The sequence below is a fragment of the Phoca vitulina genome, unplaced genomic scaffold (assembly GCF_004348235.1).
Source record: "Phoca vitulina isolate PV1807 unplaced genomic scaffold, GSC_HSeal_1.0 scaffold33, whole genome shotgun sequence".
NCBI classification, from domain to species: Eukaryota; Metazoa; Chordata; class Mammalia; order Carnivora; family Phocidae; genus Phoca; species Phoca vitulina.
The window spans coordinates 2941322-2957574 of record NW_022589736.1 but is presented as its reverse complement, the minus strand read 5'-3'; the positions used below and the strand labels follow the sequence as shown (position 1 = coordinate 2957574).

The 16253-nt window shown below is 44.8% G+C and overlaps 1 protein-coding gene across 13 annotated transcripts in view; it reads right to left on the bottom strand.

Annotated features, from left to right (window-relative positions):
- Positions 1 to 974: 974 nt before the first annotated feature.
- The window catches only part of ZMYND11 (zinc finger MYND-type containing 11), a 128560-nt gene continuing 113281 nt past the window's right edge, over positions 975 to 16253 (bottom strand). For all 13 annotated transcript variants that reach the window (XM_032425990.1, XM_032425993.1, XM_032425991.1 and 10 more), the window contains 7 exons: positions 15934 to 16011; positions 14982 to 15100; positions 10259 to 10466; positions 9870 to 9938; positions 8901 to 9173; positions 8435 to 8620; positions 975 to 3222 (listed from right to left, as the gene is read on the bottom strand). In XM_032425990.1, the coding sequence (XP_032281881.1) occupies positions 3100 to 3222; positions 8435 to 8620; positions 8901 to 9173; positions 9870 to 9938; positions 10259 to 10466; positions 14982 to 15100; positions 15934 to 16011 (1056 nt within the window). In that variant the 3' untranslated portion in view covers positions 975 to 3099. The remainder of the gene's footprint in view (positions 3223 to 8434; positions 8621 to 8900; positions 9174 to 9869; positions 9939 to 10258; positions 10467 to 14981; positions 15101 to 15933; positions 16012 to 16253) is intronic.

Below are 16253 nucleotides of genomic sequence, written 5' to 3'. Positions count from 1 at the left end.
ATTATATTGAATGTCACCTGCCCCTTTTAATATGGCTACTAGAAAATTTAAAATTACCTATGTGCCCGACATTAAAGGTTTTCATCTGACAGCATTATTTGTGGTTTTTATTTAGCGCAGTAGCTTTGTTAATGTACATGCCCGTCAACACCCTGCCTCTCCGCTGTGACCCTTGGCCAGCAGAATCAACATCACTCGGAAGATTATGAGAAACGGCAGAACACCAGCTCCACCAACCCCAAACTTACCGGGTCAGACTCTGCGTTTTAGTTGGATTCCCAGGTGATCTGCATGCACAAGTCTGAGAGGGTCTGATTTAGGGTCAACAAGGCCCCTATTGCCTCCCTGCCCATCAAACTTCTGCCTGTCCAATCCCATGGATCAGGGATTTGTAACCTGAGGGACCTGGATCCTTCTGGGGTGTGGGGAGCCTGTAGATGGGCCCTAGGAATCTGTGAAATACTAAAATTTTATGCAGCTCATTTTGTGAATGTAGGTGGCTTTTCATGAAGGGATGGCCATGTCATCAGCACTTGGGAAGTGGTGAGTAGGGCAGATGCTGGGTGTGAGGCCCAGCAACACCCTAACAAGCTCTCCTGCGATCCTAACTTCCGTAGTCGAGAACCATGGAACGAGGTACTGGTGAGGGCTAAGCCATGCACTACGTGATGATCTGGGGGGTGATGCCGGCCTTCTCAGACATGGGCGTCATGGGATGGAGTTGCAAGGTGTGGTCAGTTCAGCCTAGCATAAGGGTTAAGAAAATGGGCCTAAATTTTTCACAAAACAGTGAAAGTACTTTCAGTCTTTTGAAGGCTGATGAAAGTCAACTCAAATGTTTATGTGAATGAGTAAGACCCTCCACAGGAGCTGAAGTCACCGATGGTAAACTACAGTATAGGGTCACCATGTGATCTGGCTGTGTTTGCGGGTTTCACCCATTCCCCTATAGCAAACCAATTTATTAAAGCCAGTTTTTTTAAATACATTTATTAACCAATGTTAACACATTAAATGAATCTATATATTGCTAGTCAGAGCAGCTTACAAAATGCCAGAATGCATCATAGAACTGGACAGCCACAATGAGTAAATTACAATGTGCATAGTGGCTAAGCTCAACACCTTGATATAGCTTTATGATTTGCAGAAAATTTTTAATAATGATTCCTAAAACAATCAGTTGTAATTTTACCTAAACTTTTACAAAACCAGGCCACAATCTCTTTTTTTTAATTTTGTTTTTTTTTTTTTTAACACACAGTTTTCACGCTGTAGTAACTTGGAAATGTGCAACCGTGTCAACGGAGACAAAAAAGCCAAAGTAACACGAATCTTACTTTCATGCAGCTATCAGTTAAATAGTACATACTCTGGAATGATTTTACACCAAAAATATTTCCACAATAACTTGCTCTCATAGGGGTGGATCGAAGTTTTAAAACTTGAAAAACAATCAGAGAAGGTAAGTGTTCTCGGTTACAACGTCTCAGTCAGACCACGGCACCATGGCGACGCTGACGATCACACAGCAATGGGGGGGGGGAACAAGACGCCCAGTCGCTGCCTTATTCAGGCGCGGTGCTGAGTGGGCCGCCAGGCAGCAGCTTGTCGATTAACTCGTGTCACCACCTCAACAGCATCAGGACTGGATGGAGGATTATTTCACAGAAGACTTAGTTACATTTTCATCTTTAGAGTGACCCTGACAAACCTGGAGAAAACTTTTAAAAAGGTTTTCCTCCTGATTCTCTCACTTCCATGGTGTGTAATTGCTTTAATAAATATCAAAGGTCTAAATAAATATTTACAAATTATTTCTCTAACCTTTAAAAATAACTAAATGATAAATGGGAATTTGACTTGGTCTAAGCTCAGTCTTTGAAAAAACAAATGGTGAGATTTAAAAAAAAGTAATTTAAGTTTTCCTGGCTGAATTTTATATATCTATGTATAAAAAAATCATTATTCAACTATCGATCCATTCCTATTGGTAATGCTTCTTAATCCAGACATTCCGCAAAATACAGACTTTTTACAAATCACGGCATCTTTAATACAAGAAAATTAACATGCATTATTCTTCATTCTGTGTACAGTGATGGAGTTCATTAGTAGGCAATGACCCATTACTACAAACATAACGGCCTCTGTGAAACTTAAGTGCTTTCTTTCCTTTTAGTATTAATTTACAATATACGAGGTGACACCAGATAATAGGCAATCAGATGATACTTGGGGAGGGAAGGGAAGCATTAAAGAAATTTGTATGCCTCATCTATAATTTCATGGATGGATAAAGGTAGTTTTTGGCTTTTTATTTTTTGTTTATCTTGTTACAAGCACTCACGTTAGGACAAAGATGAAATGTGCAAACTTTAAAATTTAAATATTCATTTTCTCTAAGATCCAGCTCAGTAAAAGATTACCCCAGTTCCCTGCAATTTTAAACTACAAGATCAAAGCTAATAATTTGTTATAAAAGTTATATATTGAAAAGAAATAATGAAAAACACAATTGGGAAATATTTAAGAAAAAATATGCAGGACTAGCACCTGCTGTGTCAACCCTGTTCCCTAAATTCAATCATATACCCACTGGCATAACCAACAGATAATGCCTTTAAACAGTAAATTAAGCTGAACAAAACCAGCTCAACAAGGTTAAGAAATAAATTCCACATCAAGGTAGTATGTTTTATTTCTGAAACAGTTCTGTAGTTCTTACATTCAGATCTATTTTAAATGTGTCTTTGTTAAACTCGCTTGTATTCACCTGTTGTTTTTTTAAAGATCTGTTGTTAAAGGTTAAAATCTCTGTAAAACCTAAAAATGTTTTAAAATTTGCTGAAAATGCAACAAATTCTCAATTAAAATTTATTTAAAATAATACCCTCCACTGATGTTACTTTTACCCCCTGAAAAACTCCGGAGGAGCATTAACAAAAGATTTAAACTACTGTGCAAAATTTCTTCACGAAAAGTGTTTAAAGGCTGGTGCAAAATGGGAAGCAAATTCTAAACAATTTTGGCTTCTTGGAAACAAAAACCGCTGTGTCTGAGAAGAGTGCGCGCCGGAGGCCCCCGGAAAGCCCGCCTTCATCTTTTCCGGCGACAGGTACGCTTGTGCTCGGCGTGCCAGTGCTCCTGCTGGCACTTGATGGAGCAGTACGACGTGTTCCAGCAGCAGTGGTACATGGCCTCCTCCTCACAGTTGTAGCACTGCAGGGGAGAAATCGGGGCCGTGGTTAGACCTGCAGGATCCATGTGGCTCAGCCTTCCACGACTGTCGCCAAGAATATCCGAGTGTGTGGTATGCACCACGCCCAGCAGCCGGGAGCGGGGGGGCCACGGAAGCCGCGGCATTTAGCCCGTCACCAGCAAGTGTGAGCGTCCCTGGCACATCAACTTCTCACTCTACTGCTCATTCCCATCAGCATACAAATCTAAAGAGAGGATTCGGGAAAGATGACAGGGTGTGAAGCACCACGCATCTCTCCCCATGTGGACAACAACTGCATCGACAGAATCGGTCTTAAGTAACTATTCTGGAACTCTGCAGTCTACTGAAGGCTTCCGATTTCTCGGGGAAGTTGGGTACAGTAAATTCTGATTAATTTTGGTCAATTTCAGCTCTTAGCACAGTAGCAACTGCCTCCCACCTCCAGCCGCATGGTGGCTGCTGTGTATGTGCAGAACTAAGGGCATCCAAGGGGAAGCTTAGAAAGTGTGCACGCCCAAGGAGAGGCTCAGAAAAGACCTGAGAAGTCCTTAAGTTTGTGCCTCAGACGGATTCTCAGCACAAAGACAGCCAAAACAAAAATCAGCAAACCTGAAAAGGCAGAGAAAATGAGTTCTAGAGTTACCACATAATTAGATTCAAATGTCCAGTGTTCAGCCTCAACAACAAAAAAATGAAGGTATATAAATAGGAACATTCAAAGAAAAAAAAACAACTGTCCCTGAAAAGGGCCTAACAGCAGAGATATTAAAGACTTTAATAGCTGTTTTAAAGATGCTCAAAGAACTAAAGAGAGATGTGGAGAAAGTTAATGACATGTGAACAAAATGGAAATACCATTAAAAAGAAACCAAAAAGAAAATCTGGAGCTGAAAAGTCCATTAACTGAAACACTGATTCTCTGAAGACAAATCCAAGCAGAACCTGAGGGACTGGGGGACACTGTCCAGTGTCTGGGAACCTCACAGGAGAGAAGACAGGGTAGAGATTACGTGTGGAGATAATGACTGAAAACTTCTCAATCTGATAGAAGATGTGAACATAAATATCCAAGAAGCTCAAGGAATTCCAAGTCAGAGGACCTCAATGAGACACACATCAAGACACGTTATCTCCAAACTTTCTAAAGCCCAAGTTAAAAGAGAATTCTGGAAGCCTACAAGAGAAACTGTCACATGCAAAGATCATCAATATGTTACCATCAGCTTTGTCATCAGAAACTCTGGAGGCCAGAAGACAGTGGGCTGATATCTTCAAAGTGCCAAAAGAGAAATACTGTCAATGCAGAATCCTATATTCAGCAGAACTGTCCTTCTAAACATGAGGGATAAATTTTAAAATTCCCAGATACTCAAAAGCTGAGGGAACTTGTGACCTGCCCTCCAAGAAATGCTCAGGGGAGTCCTACAAGGTGGAAAGGACACCAGCCAATACCTCAAATTTGTTAAAGGAAACAATAAAGGTTACAGCAGAGAGAAATGAAACAGCATAAAAACAATAGAGAAAATCCGTGAAATCCAACGTTGTTTTTTTGTCAATTTTATTATCTTTTCATTCTTTTAACTAGATGGACTGAGAGAACTCAAATTACTAAAATCAGAAATGAAAGTGGGGATCTTACTACTGATTCTACAGAAATATGAAGGATTTTAAGAAAGTACTATTAACTGGGGGCGCCTGGGTGGCTCAGTCGTTAAGCGTCTGCCTTCAGCTCAGGTCATGATCCCAGGGTCCTGGGATCGAGCCCCACATCGGGCTCCCTGCTCTGCGGGAAGCCTGCTTCTCCCTCTCCCGCTCCCCCTGCTTGTGTTCCCTCTCTGGCTGTCTCTCTCTCTGTCAAATAAATAAAAATAAAATCTTAAAAAAAAAAAAAAAAAAGAAAGTACTATTAACTGTTCCATCTTAGAAAACTTAAGAACTAGATAAAATGGACAAATTCCCAGAAGAATAAAACTTACCAAGACTAACTCAAAGAAATTTAAGCATACTGAATGACTAATAAAAATCTCTCAATAAAAAAGAGCCCTGGAATTGCTGGCTACTCTATTAATTCTAGCATATAGTGAAGGACCAATAGCAATCCTTCCCAAACTTTCCCCTAACACTGTAGTATAGGAAACACTTCCTACCTCATTCTGTGAATCCAGCATAACCTGACACCAAAGCCAGACAGAGACACTACAAGGAACAAAAGCTATACATCAGGATGCCTTCTGAACAGTGGGACAGAATCCTCCACAAAAGATTAGCAGCACAGTAAAAGGATTCTATACCAGGACCATGTGGGACATAGTCCTGTGACACAAGAGTGATCCAAAATACGAAAATCAATCTGTAATATGCACATCAACACAACGAGGAAAAAACCCACATGATCACCTCAACTGATGTAGAAAAAGCATCTGACAAAATGCAACACACCCTTTCATGATAAACACTCAACAGGAATAGAAGGAAACTGCCACATATGAAAAACCCACAGCAAACATCACACTCAGTGAAACACTGAAAGTTTTTCCTCTAAAATCAGGAACAAGGCAAGAATGCACCCACGGCAACCAGGCAAAAAAATAAAAGAGATCCATACTTGAATAAACTTACCTGTTTGCATATGGTTTGATCTTTAGAGTTTTCTACACCTAAGACTCCAGAACAAAGCTCTTTAGAACAAATGAATACCGCAACGTAGCAGGACGCAAAGTCATAAAATCAGCTGCATTTCTAACAGGAACAATGAACAATCTCAAAAGGAAACGATGAAAACAATTCTGTTTAAAATCGCTCAAAGAAGAATACGTAGGAAGTAACTTAACCAAGGAGGGAAAGCCTGCACAACAAACACTACCTAACACCGCTGAAAGGAATTCAAGACATGAACAAATGGAAACCCACCCCATGTTTGTGGATTGGAGGACATCATACTGTTAAAATGTCAGCAGGACCCAATGCCATCTACAGATTCAGTGCCATCCCTACCAAAATCTCAAACTTTTTCAGATATAGAAAACCCATCCTAAAATTCATGTGGAATCTCAATGGACCCCAAATAGCCAAAATCATCTTGAAGACAAGAAGGAGAAACTGGAGGACTCACACTTCCTCATTTCAAACCTACGACAAAAGCTACAGTAACCAAACCACGTGGTACTGGCATAAAGACAGACAGACAGACGAGGGGAGGTGAACAGAAAGCCCAGAAAGAAACCCTCACGTAGTGAAAGGACTTTTGACGAGGATGCCGAGACCTCTCGATGGGGAGCCGACAAGAATGGGCTGGGGACACTGCATCTCCACGTGCAAAGGAGGCTGGACCCCCACCTAACAGCACACACACACATTAACTCAAAATGGATCAAAGACCTCAATGTAAGGCCTAACACGATAAAACTCTGGAAGAAAACGTAGGACAAAAGCTTCACGACACTGGATTTGGCAATGATTTCTTGGATGTGACCAAAGGCACAGGCAACAAAAGAAAAAATGAAGTGACTTCATAAAAATTCTAAAAGGTTGTACATCAGGAGACACTGTCTACAGAGTAGACTGAGAAAAATATCTGTAAATCATACATCTGGTTAAGAATTAACATCCAGAATATATACAAAACTTCTGATACTAACAACCTGACTCAAAAACGGGCAAAGAAGTTGAAGAGACACATCCCCAAAGATACAAGAATAAGCACATGCGAAGACGCTCGACGTCACTGAGCACCAGGGAAATGCAAATCAAAACCACAATGAGGTACCGCCTCACACCTGTCAGAACGGCTAGACCCAAAAAGACAGGAAATAACAAGTGTTGGCGAAGAGGCGGAGACAGGGGACCCTCGTGCACTGCTGGTGGGAATGCAAGCTGGTGCAGCCAGTGTGGAGAACAGTATGGAGGTTCCTCAAGATGTAAAAACAGAGCTACCCTGCGCCCCAGCAATCCCACTACTGGGTGTCTGTCCAAAGGAAATGAAATCAGGACACGGAAAAGATATCGGCAGCCCCACCTTCACTGCAGCGTATTCACCAAAGCACACAACCTAAGCGTCCATCAGCGGACGAGTGGACAAAGAAGATGCGGTACAGACACATACCCGGCAGACAGACGGACACTCGGCTGTTGCGACAGGCTGGAGATGCGCAGAGGCAGCGGAGAGCCGGGTGCCGCGGGGCGCCCCGGCAGCCTCACAGCTGGGAAAGGCTGGAACAGCAGTGTGCTATTCCCTGTTCCAGCCTCCTCTTCCCGTTTCTTTGATTCTTCAGTAAACTTACAGGGGTTTTTCCCGTAAGTCTAGTGCCCACTTTTTAGCTTTTGCTTGTCTTTGCATGAAGACGGAATTACAGACGAGTGTGGGGACTGTGTGTGGTGATAATCTTGAGCACACCTTAATTCCCATTGGGTGATATTTATTTCCTTACTCATCTGCTTTTTCTACCAAGTTCTGAATTACACGCTAAGTTCCCTTTTCCTTTTTTTATCACAGTATTTATAACATTCACTTTCCTGAGGGAACATTTACTGGACATGGAAAGACCCTCTTCACAAAATGTAGTCTGGATCCAATGAAGAATCGCAACACTTCTTACAGTAATTCATTACGAAACCAAGTTATGAGTTTTGGGGACCAAAACATGTTCCCCAACAGTTAGCTGAGACAAGTAGACAGGTGTGCTCAGAGCTCCCAATCTAGGTCAAGAGTCACAAACACGACACGGAGAAAAAGGAACCGTGTGTCAGATTCTAAGAGGAGTTAGAGTCTAGTGAGATGCCATCAGAAAGCAAATCGAGTAAAAAGGATCTAATGTATAAATGTTATGCAGCAAAACCTAAAAATGTGCTGTTGTGATGCGGACACCAAGCGTGTCAGGAGTTAGCGGGCAAACGTCAGGGCACAGGACGTGCACCGATGGCTAAGTCCTGTCCATCAGACACACTGAGCACACACTGAACGTTCATATACTCAACAAAATAACCCTGAGCAATACTCAGTAATGTGGGTCGCGGAGTTCACAGAGGAGAGGACTTTTAGTAAAAGTGTAAAAATTCTTTAAAGCTGATCATTTCACATCTGACCTTATTTCAGGTATAAACATCCCATATTCCACAAGGTCGTTCTGAGCTGAGTTTCATCACACAGCGTTTCACCGTCCACACACTGGGTGGAACATGTTCACAAGTCAGACTGAAATCATAGATACTTACCCACTGCTTCTTCTTGGTCTGAGAAATCAGCTGTTTGTGCTGTGTCGCTAGCTTCTTGATTTCTTCTACAAACTCTTCTTTACACTTCTCCTTTACTTGCTTACATTTTCTGTCCATCTCACCCTGCATATTGGCTACAGCTTTATTTACAGCTTGTCGCTTCTCTTCTTCCATTTCCGAGCGCAGCTGGAATGAAAACGGTAGCCCGTAACCGTCCGCCCTCGATGGACATGGACCACCTCCCCTGAAAGAACCTTCCTCCACAGTTTCTACTTAATGGATGTACCTCTTCCCTTTATTTCCTCAAGAGCTGTACACGTCTTAGGTGAAGGAAAACAGGTATTATTATTAATTAAAATGCCACCTTAAGATGTGCCTAGTTTTAAAGGAGCTGCCTGGCTGGGCCCACAGGAACACTATCCGAGAACTCCTGTCATGCTCGGGGTCCTCGGGAGGGCGGCTTTACCTTTTCCAGAGCTTCCCGCACAACTCTTTCTGTTTCTCGCTTGTGGTCAGACTTCATTCGGTCTTTAAAGTCATTGAAAATCTTGGTGTATTTGTCGTGGCACATGCTCTGACAGACGCCGTCACCGGTGGTCTGGGTGCTTCGATGCAGCATTCGTGGGGAAGAGGCACTTAACTTCTTGGTCTGAGTGGACACAGAAACCTTTTCGATCGGCTGAGGCATCGTGGGGATCTCCTGGCTGGAACTCACAGCTTCTGTCTCCGGCTCTGGTTCCTATAGGACAAGGACAGTGCGCAGACGTGACACAATGCCGCCCGACCGTCCGCTGCTTCAAGAGCAAGCTTGGTCAGACCAGAACGATGGTGACGAGCTACTGTTACAGCCCATGCAATCAAGACGACAAATTCTGTGTATTTTAGCACAACTAAACCGACGGAAAAAACCCCAAAAAACGTCTATGCAATTAATAGCCACGATAATTGGAAATAGGAACTTCGTCTATAAGTTTGTTGCAAATGAACACTACGGTCTTCGATTCTCAGACTAAACAGAAATATCATATAAAACAGAAAACCATTATCAATGTAGAGTCAGTGCTGTGGACTAGATTCATTAACAGACATCCTAAAGTTCTAAACCACTCCTCCCTGAGTAAGCATCTGGAATTGTGCCAAGAGGAACACCTGGTTTTAGAGCATGAATCTGTAATTTTGAAAGGCTGAGCTTATACCTTCCTCCAGTTTTTCAACGTTGACCTAACTGAAGGATTGGGTAAATGCTTTGTTTTCAATAATGCTGAGTAAATATCAGAGCTCAGACAGAGACTGTGGGTGTGCACGTTTTTCTAGCGACGAGGGCGGGCAGAAGATGGGGCCCCTGACGGCAGCGTTTCAGGGGCACTGCTGGACCAAACTGTCATGACCATGGCCAGGGCAATGCCACCTGGACGCTGCAACGCGGGCCACTTACTTCCTTTTTGGGTTCCACACTTTGATTACGTCGTCCTTTCTTTGCTCTTGGTTCCTGAGTGACCTTTAGCTGCGGGCATCATAAGAGGGGCAGCATGTTATTCCAGACAGTATGGACACTGGCCAGGGGCCCGCAGGTGAGCCGTGAGTAACCTGCCCCCTCAAGCCCACGCAGCCCCCACACACGGAGCTCCCGCACAGGGCAGGGATGGGGGCTGGCGTGCTGCGCACTGGCTGGCTCGCTGGCGAGTCAGGACCCGGGCTGTGGACTGCCTGTTTCGATTCCTGCGGCAGAGCGCTCGACCAACGTGTGGTACGAGGGGAGGAGTGCACGCTAACCGCGCTCCCATCCACAGTGACTGACAGGCAGCCTCTCGCGGGGACACCCACCTGCTCGTTACTGGTGGACGAGATGCTGGACTCCGCCTCCTCCTCCCCTCGGTCCTCGTTCTTGGACTTCCAGAACCTTCCTTCACGAAGGAAGCGCTGATGAAGCTCCAGCTCGTCACAAGCCTTCTTCCAGCCCATGCTGCGCTTCACGTGCAGCCGGTGAACGTTCACTGTGATGTCCTGTATGTTTTCCGATGGGATCCAGGCCCTTCAAGAAACACCAGAGGCACAGTTAGAAACTTCCAGAATGCTAGTACACTCTATCCAGTGCAAAGCAGGGCCTGGGGTGACTCCACACCCAGCGGCCGTGGGTGACGGCTGCAATGCAGACACTCACCCAGGAGGAAGTGGGTGAGAACAGTTCTCAGAGCGGGACGACTCACGCGTACCTCAGCACTGCCCACGGCTTCCGTTAGCCAGGTCAGTGTGTCACAGCTCCTACCTGCCCAGGAAGGCGCTCACACCTGGCTCTGGGCAGATGAGAGCTGCAGGTCGTGAGTATACACAGATCGGACATACAACACAAGGGCATCCCAACTCTGTTCCCCACTCCGTGACGTTGCTAGCACATCCATATTCACTACACAAATCATCACTAATGATTTATCGTTTAGCAGCCAAGAACTCAGATATGAAAGTGTCTCTGAATTATGTGTAATACTGATCCAAAATTACTGGATGCAAAACTACATGCAGCTCTGCTGGGAAGAAGGCTAAAAACTCAGTAACATTTTCCTAGGCACTCACGCCTTGACTGGACTTGCCTGTGTGTCCACCGACAGCACGACACACTCCAGAGTAAATGGGGCCTGACCGTGGGATCCTGCCTCACCCGACAGCAGCAGGAGCTGGGGCCCAGACGGGCTAGGGTAAGCCGGTGATCCGGGGCAGGACTGCGCGGCGCCGGCACACACAGCCTCTGCCGAGAAGGGAGTGTGTCCCAACCGAGACGTGAGGACAGTGCGATGCGGCGTGCGGCCAGGGGGCCTCGGGGATGTTCTGGAGAGAGGCGGGCGGCAGCTGGGCTGGATCTCAAAGGATGCGAGTGCCACAGGAGGGGAGAGAATCCCAGCGGAGGGAGGGGCACAAATGAGACAGAAAACGGTAAGGTGCACGAGATGTTCTCTAGAGCATCAAGTGGGGAAACAGCACCTCACACACAGATTTATTCTTCCCAGTCCTCTAAGTGCACGCGGTCAGCTTCCACCGGTGGCCTAGCGACGGGGGCTCAGACCCCTGCCTGAGGACCAAAGGGACCGAGGGAGTCACGGCACATACGCCTAAGCCATGAATACAGACCTCCACCTCGCAGCACAAGCTAAGCTATGTGCTTTACAATTTCAATACACGGTCCTAATGTTATAGCCTGGCAGCTGGACCCGTGAAATTGGGACTGCCACGTATGTGTTTTTAAATATTCCACCCAGTGTCTCACCTGACAGTACGTGCTTCATTGGAAACCCGACAAAGTAAACGACAGTTAAAAGCTCCGAACTCTAACACAAAGACCACAGACGAAATCTGGCTTCTGGAGGAGCTCCCTGCCATTTGATCTTGAGTTAGTATCGTATTTACTCTTTAAGTCAACGATATTTACTGTCTATTATGTACCGGGCAGTCAGTAAGTATGTTTTCACTTTTTAAAAGCAGGGTTTCTGAGACAGATTTCTGTTGTTAGCAGTGTGGACTGCCTGGGATGATCTGTGACCCATGAGAGTATTTTTTCTCCTTAAATTATCTACTTATCCCTTGGATATAATAAAATTGATTCACATCTGTTCTTAACATGAGACGTATTGTCTCCATGCGGTTCATACGGGCAGGCCTGTTCTCTTGGAATCCCCTCCATGACTGTAGATATCAGATTCCACTTGAAAGAGGACCATGGGTTATGCAATATGATCTACAAAAAACACCCTGCAAAGTAGGGTAAGTCTAATAAAAAGAAGTAGAATCTAATTTGGCTGTATCTACACATCTGTCGATCCTGAACATACATTCTCCGACAGCTCGGTGATCTGTTGGCAAATGAACTCAAAATGGTGTGCTTCTTCCCGCCCATGACTCCCGGCCGCCTCCAGGAACCTGCAGCAGAGGGAGTCAGCCTTGCTGGCTGGCCCAACCTCTCCCGTTACTTCTTCCTCGGGAAGGAAACCTTGCAAATCCTAGAAGAATCATGCTCCCATGGAGCCGTTCCTCCCGGAGTGTGACACTTGCTCAGGGTCTTGGGGAAGGGCAGCGCGTTCCATACGGAGCATACAGAATAGGCAAGTCCAAGACCATTTTTTTGTATAAAGTTTTTTTCTCCCACCTATGTATAAAGACAGGATGAAGTGGCAGAAGTATTTATTAATAGTGACGCTGAATAACAGTGTGAATGTACACAGTACCACCGAGATGATCACTTAAAAATGGTTAATGTCGTAAAAATAATATGGGAATTTGCAGCTCGGGCCTTTATTAGCCATCTCTTCTTGGTGTGTGACATGTTGCTTCATTAAAACTCGTGATTATAATTGTATAAGGTTCATTTTTTGATAAATCCAGTATTCTAATAAGATGGAGTATAACTTTAAAGGTACGTCCTCATCATTTACTTTAAGGATCGTGTTGGGTACGTAGTAACGAGGAGCAGAAAAGGAAGAGGATTCTGGATTTCTTGTGAGGTCATGGATCTTTTTCAGCTGAGCCGTGGACGGCAGGGGTCTGTCCTGTGCAGGGCCTCCCACACGCTATCAGCATGGAATATGTGTAACATACAGAGTATGTTGTCAGAATGGCTGTTCTCAGTTAAGTTTCTGGGGGAGTCAAAAGTTAGATGTGAATTTCTGACTGGGGGGGCTTGGCGCCCCTAACCTCACTCTTGTTCGAGGGTCAACTGTATTTTCTACAGTAAAGTCCTCAGAGTCCCATCTGTCCAGAACTGTTTTGATTAAATCTTCCAGGAAATAATAAATTCAGAAGAAAAAAACCTCTGGAAATGTAATGTAATGTTGTAATTCTCTCTTCAGAACCCAAGTAGATTAGCTCACGTTCTCTTAAAATATGATCTGAATAATATACTAAATGACAAAAAAATACCATTCATGGTTGAAGACAGTGTAAGGCTGTCTGAACGTGGATGAAAAACTGTAACACAGGCACTAAACAGTTCGAACATTTTACAAACCGCCTGAATTCTTGGTTTCTCTATGTTAACTAGATCTTCCGTCACGTGGGTATCTGCAGTAACGCGTATCTTTATGACGTCCCTGCTGCCAACCACGCACTCTGCTTCGGTGATTGTGTATAAAGGTTTCATTAACCCTTGCAAGGACTCTTTGGAGACGGGTCTTACTGAAGCCCTGGCTGTGGGTGAGGGACTAGACAACGGTCTGCGACGGGGAGACAGAGCAGAGCCGCGATGCTGTCCTCCGCGTCCCTGCCTCGCATGCGCTGCCTGTTCCCACGGCAGATGGAACACACCGGGTGTGATGCACTGAGAACACCGAAAACCACCACAGCTCGTTCATGTTGCATCACTTACGTCTCCTGCCCCGACAGGGCCCGCTAAGCGCGCATCTGTCTGTGAAGGAAGTGAAGGAACTACTCTTTCGGAAATTAGTCGCAGGTTTCTTGCCACTATTTTTTTTTTTTGCTTGTTCATGTATTTCTTTTTAATTTTTTAAATTCTTTATTTAAATTCCACTAAAAATGCTTGCCACTGAATTTCTATTTAAACAAAGACTATGGAGAGGAATGCAGTCCCTTGCTGTGTAGCTTCTCACAGTGATGACAACTGCACAAACCCCACGTGTCAGGCACACGGGAGGCGCTGCAGGACTCGCAAAGGCCTTCGGACCACGTCTTGGACGCGGTGCCTTCCCTGCGGTTGCCGTGTCTGGGGACCCTTGTCAGCGTCCAGTCAGCCCTACTAGTGAGTATTACTCAGAACCATACTTCACCGCTCAATAAATGTTAAGGCCTTGGCATCACAACGAAGGAGGTAGCTATGATTTCATAGTACAGTTCACAGTCTTTACTGTTGGGATACACGTATTCTCACATGACGAAAAGGTGAACTTTCAGGCTTTGCTATACACACCTCCCTAGCAACAGGAACCTAAAAATCTAGGTTGGAAACGAGGTCTGGGAGTGACACGTGTGTAATCCTGAACACACCTCAGATCACAGCATCCACACGGCCTCCTGCTCCCGTCAATGACTGTGCGTGTGGCCCTGAACAGAGCTTTAAGACAACTGAGACCACGTCCAGTCATCACAGACCGCAGAGCGGCCACACTCCGGGAGTCCTCCCACCCTCCTGCCTCACCCCGTCCCACCGTGTCAGGCACTGAAGCCACCACCGTCCCTGGTCACTGTCCAGTACGTGCTGATCCACTGGAACTCAGTGAACACTTTACAAGCCCAAACGAACAAAACAAAACAAAACAGAAGGTAGAAACGACAAAGTATTAGTGATTTCCTATTCTGGGTAGTAGGTTTCCTGGTTTTATTAATTTTTTCCCCTGTACTTATGTATTCTATTGAATTCTCAAGAACAAAGGAAAAGATAATTAACCAAAATAAATCAATGGATAATAAGTGCAAAAAAAAAGGTGTTTCTCCAGATTAGAGTAAGTTCCAGGTTGTTTCTAACGGAGGGGCTCTCCGAACACCAAGGACCACCTGGCGGGCACCAGGGTTGCCAGGAGGTCAGCGGTGAAGGCGGGGCCATGCTCACCTTTGGTGGTGGTGACCAAAGAAGCGGACGTCCACCTGGTTGTCCTCCTTCTGCAGGACTTTGGCAGGCCAGAATCCAAAGCCTTTCATTTTAGCCCAAACGAGTTCATGATTAGGTATCTGGAAATAAAATGTTTTACCTTGTCACATTGTTTTTTTAAATATAAGTACATCATTAGTAATGAACAACCTAGTAAGTATAGTCCATTATCTCGAAAATATTTTTTTAACTCCTAAACCCATAGAACTTTTTCTCAGATTGATTCTGCCTTTAAGAAATATACCAAAAAACTGCAATCTGCATAAAAGGAGCGATGTGGACCCTCAGCTCTCATAAGAGACAGCCTGCAGCACTTATGGACAAGACAGTCCCCACGGCCAGCCGAGGCATGTGAGTAACAGTGGTAAACACCATGTCCTCACTGTGCTGGGAGGTGCAGACCAATGCCTCGGAGCTGGTTAGGAATGGGAGTGTGAGGCCCTGCTCCAGGCTTACTGAATCAGAGAGACGCCCAAGTGCCTGGGAAGCACAGTGAGGTCCTGAAGAGGCGGCCCCTGGCGCCCAGGGCCTGGCTGCTGTCCCTCCAATCACAGGCAGCGAGCACCCTTCCTGAAATCGTGTCACTCCAGGAGATAGCACACAACTACAAGCATACACAAAGCCTTATCCTTCTTGTGAAAGAATGAGGGAAAAGGCAGAAATTCACTTCGTTATATATTAAGGGACCCAGAGTTTATTCTTAAGTTTCTCATTTTAAAGTCAGAAATGGATAATGATGCCAAGTTGTTAACCCTGTGTTTCAGGTTTTATGCTCATTAAAACCACATATACTATGATAGAAAAATATCTCGGAAGGATTGTAACCCTTGAGCAAACTGGAAATAAACTTCCTTAGAATAGTACATCACACACTTAAGAGGTAAAAAACAGAAAATCACAAAATTTCACATACACAAGGATAGCAGAACCAATTGTCAGGACGAGCATTTGACAAATAGAAGCAATTCTTGCAAAGCTGTAGTTCATCCAGCTAGAAAAGAAAAGCAACTATTTTAGCCTACATAAAACATGAACATTCAACTATATAAAACAGATCCGTGTAATTAACAAACGTTCTCTCTCATGTGCATCATCAGTCTTGCATTTTCTTCCTAAGCTTAACCATTTCATTTTTCAATAAATACTGGGATAGCGGCCACTCTCCCGTTCATACCACCTGCATGTCTGACCTATGCTCCCAGCCTGGCCCCTGCTGTCCCACCGGTCAGCCCT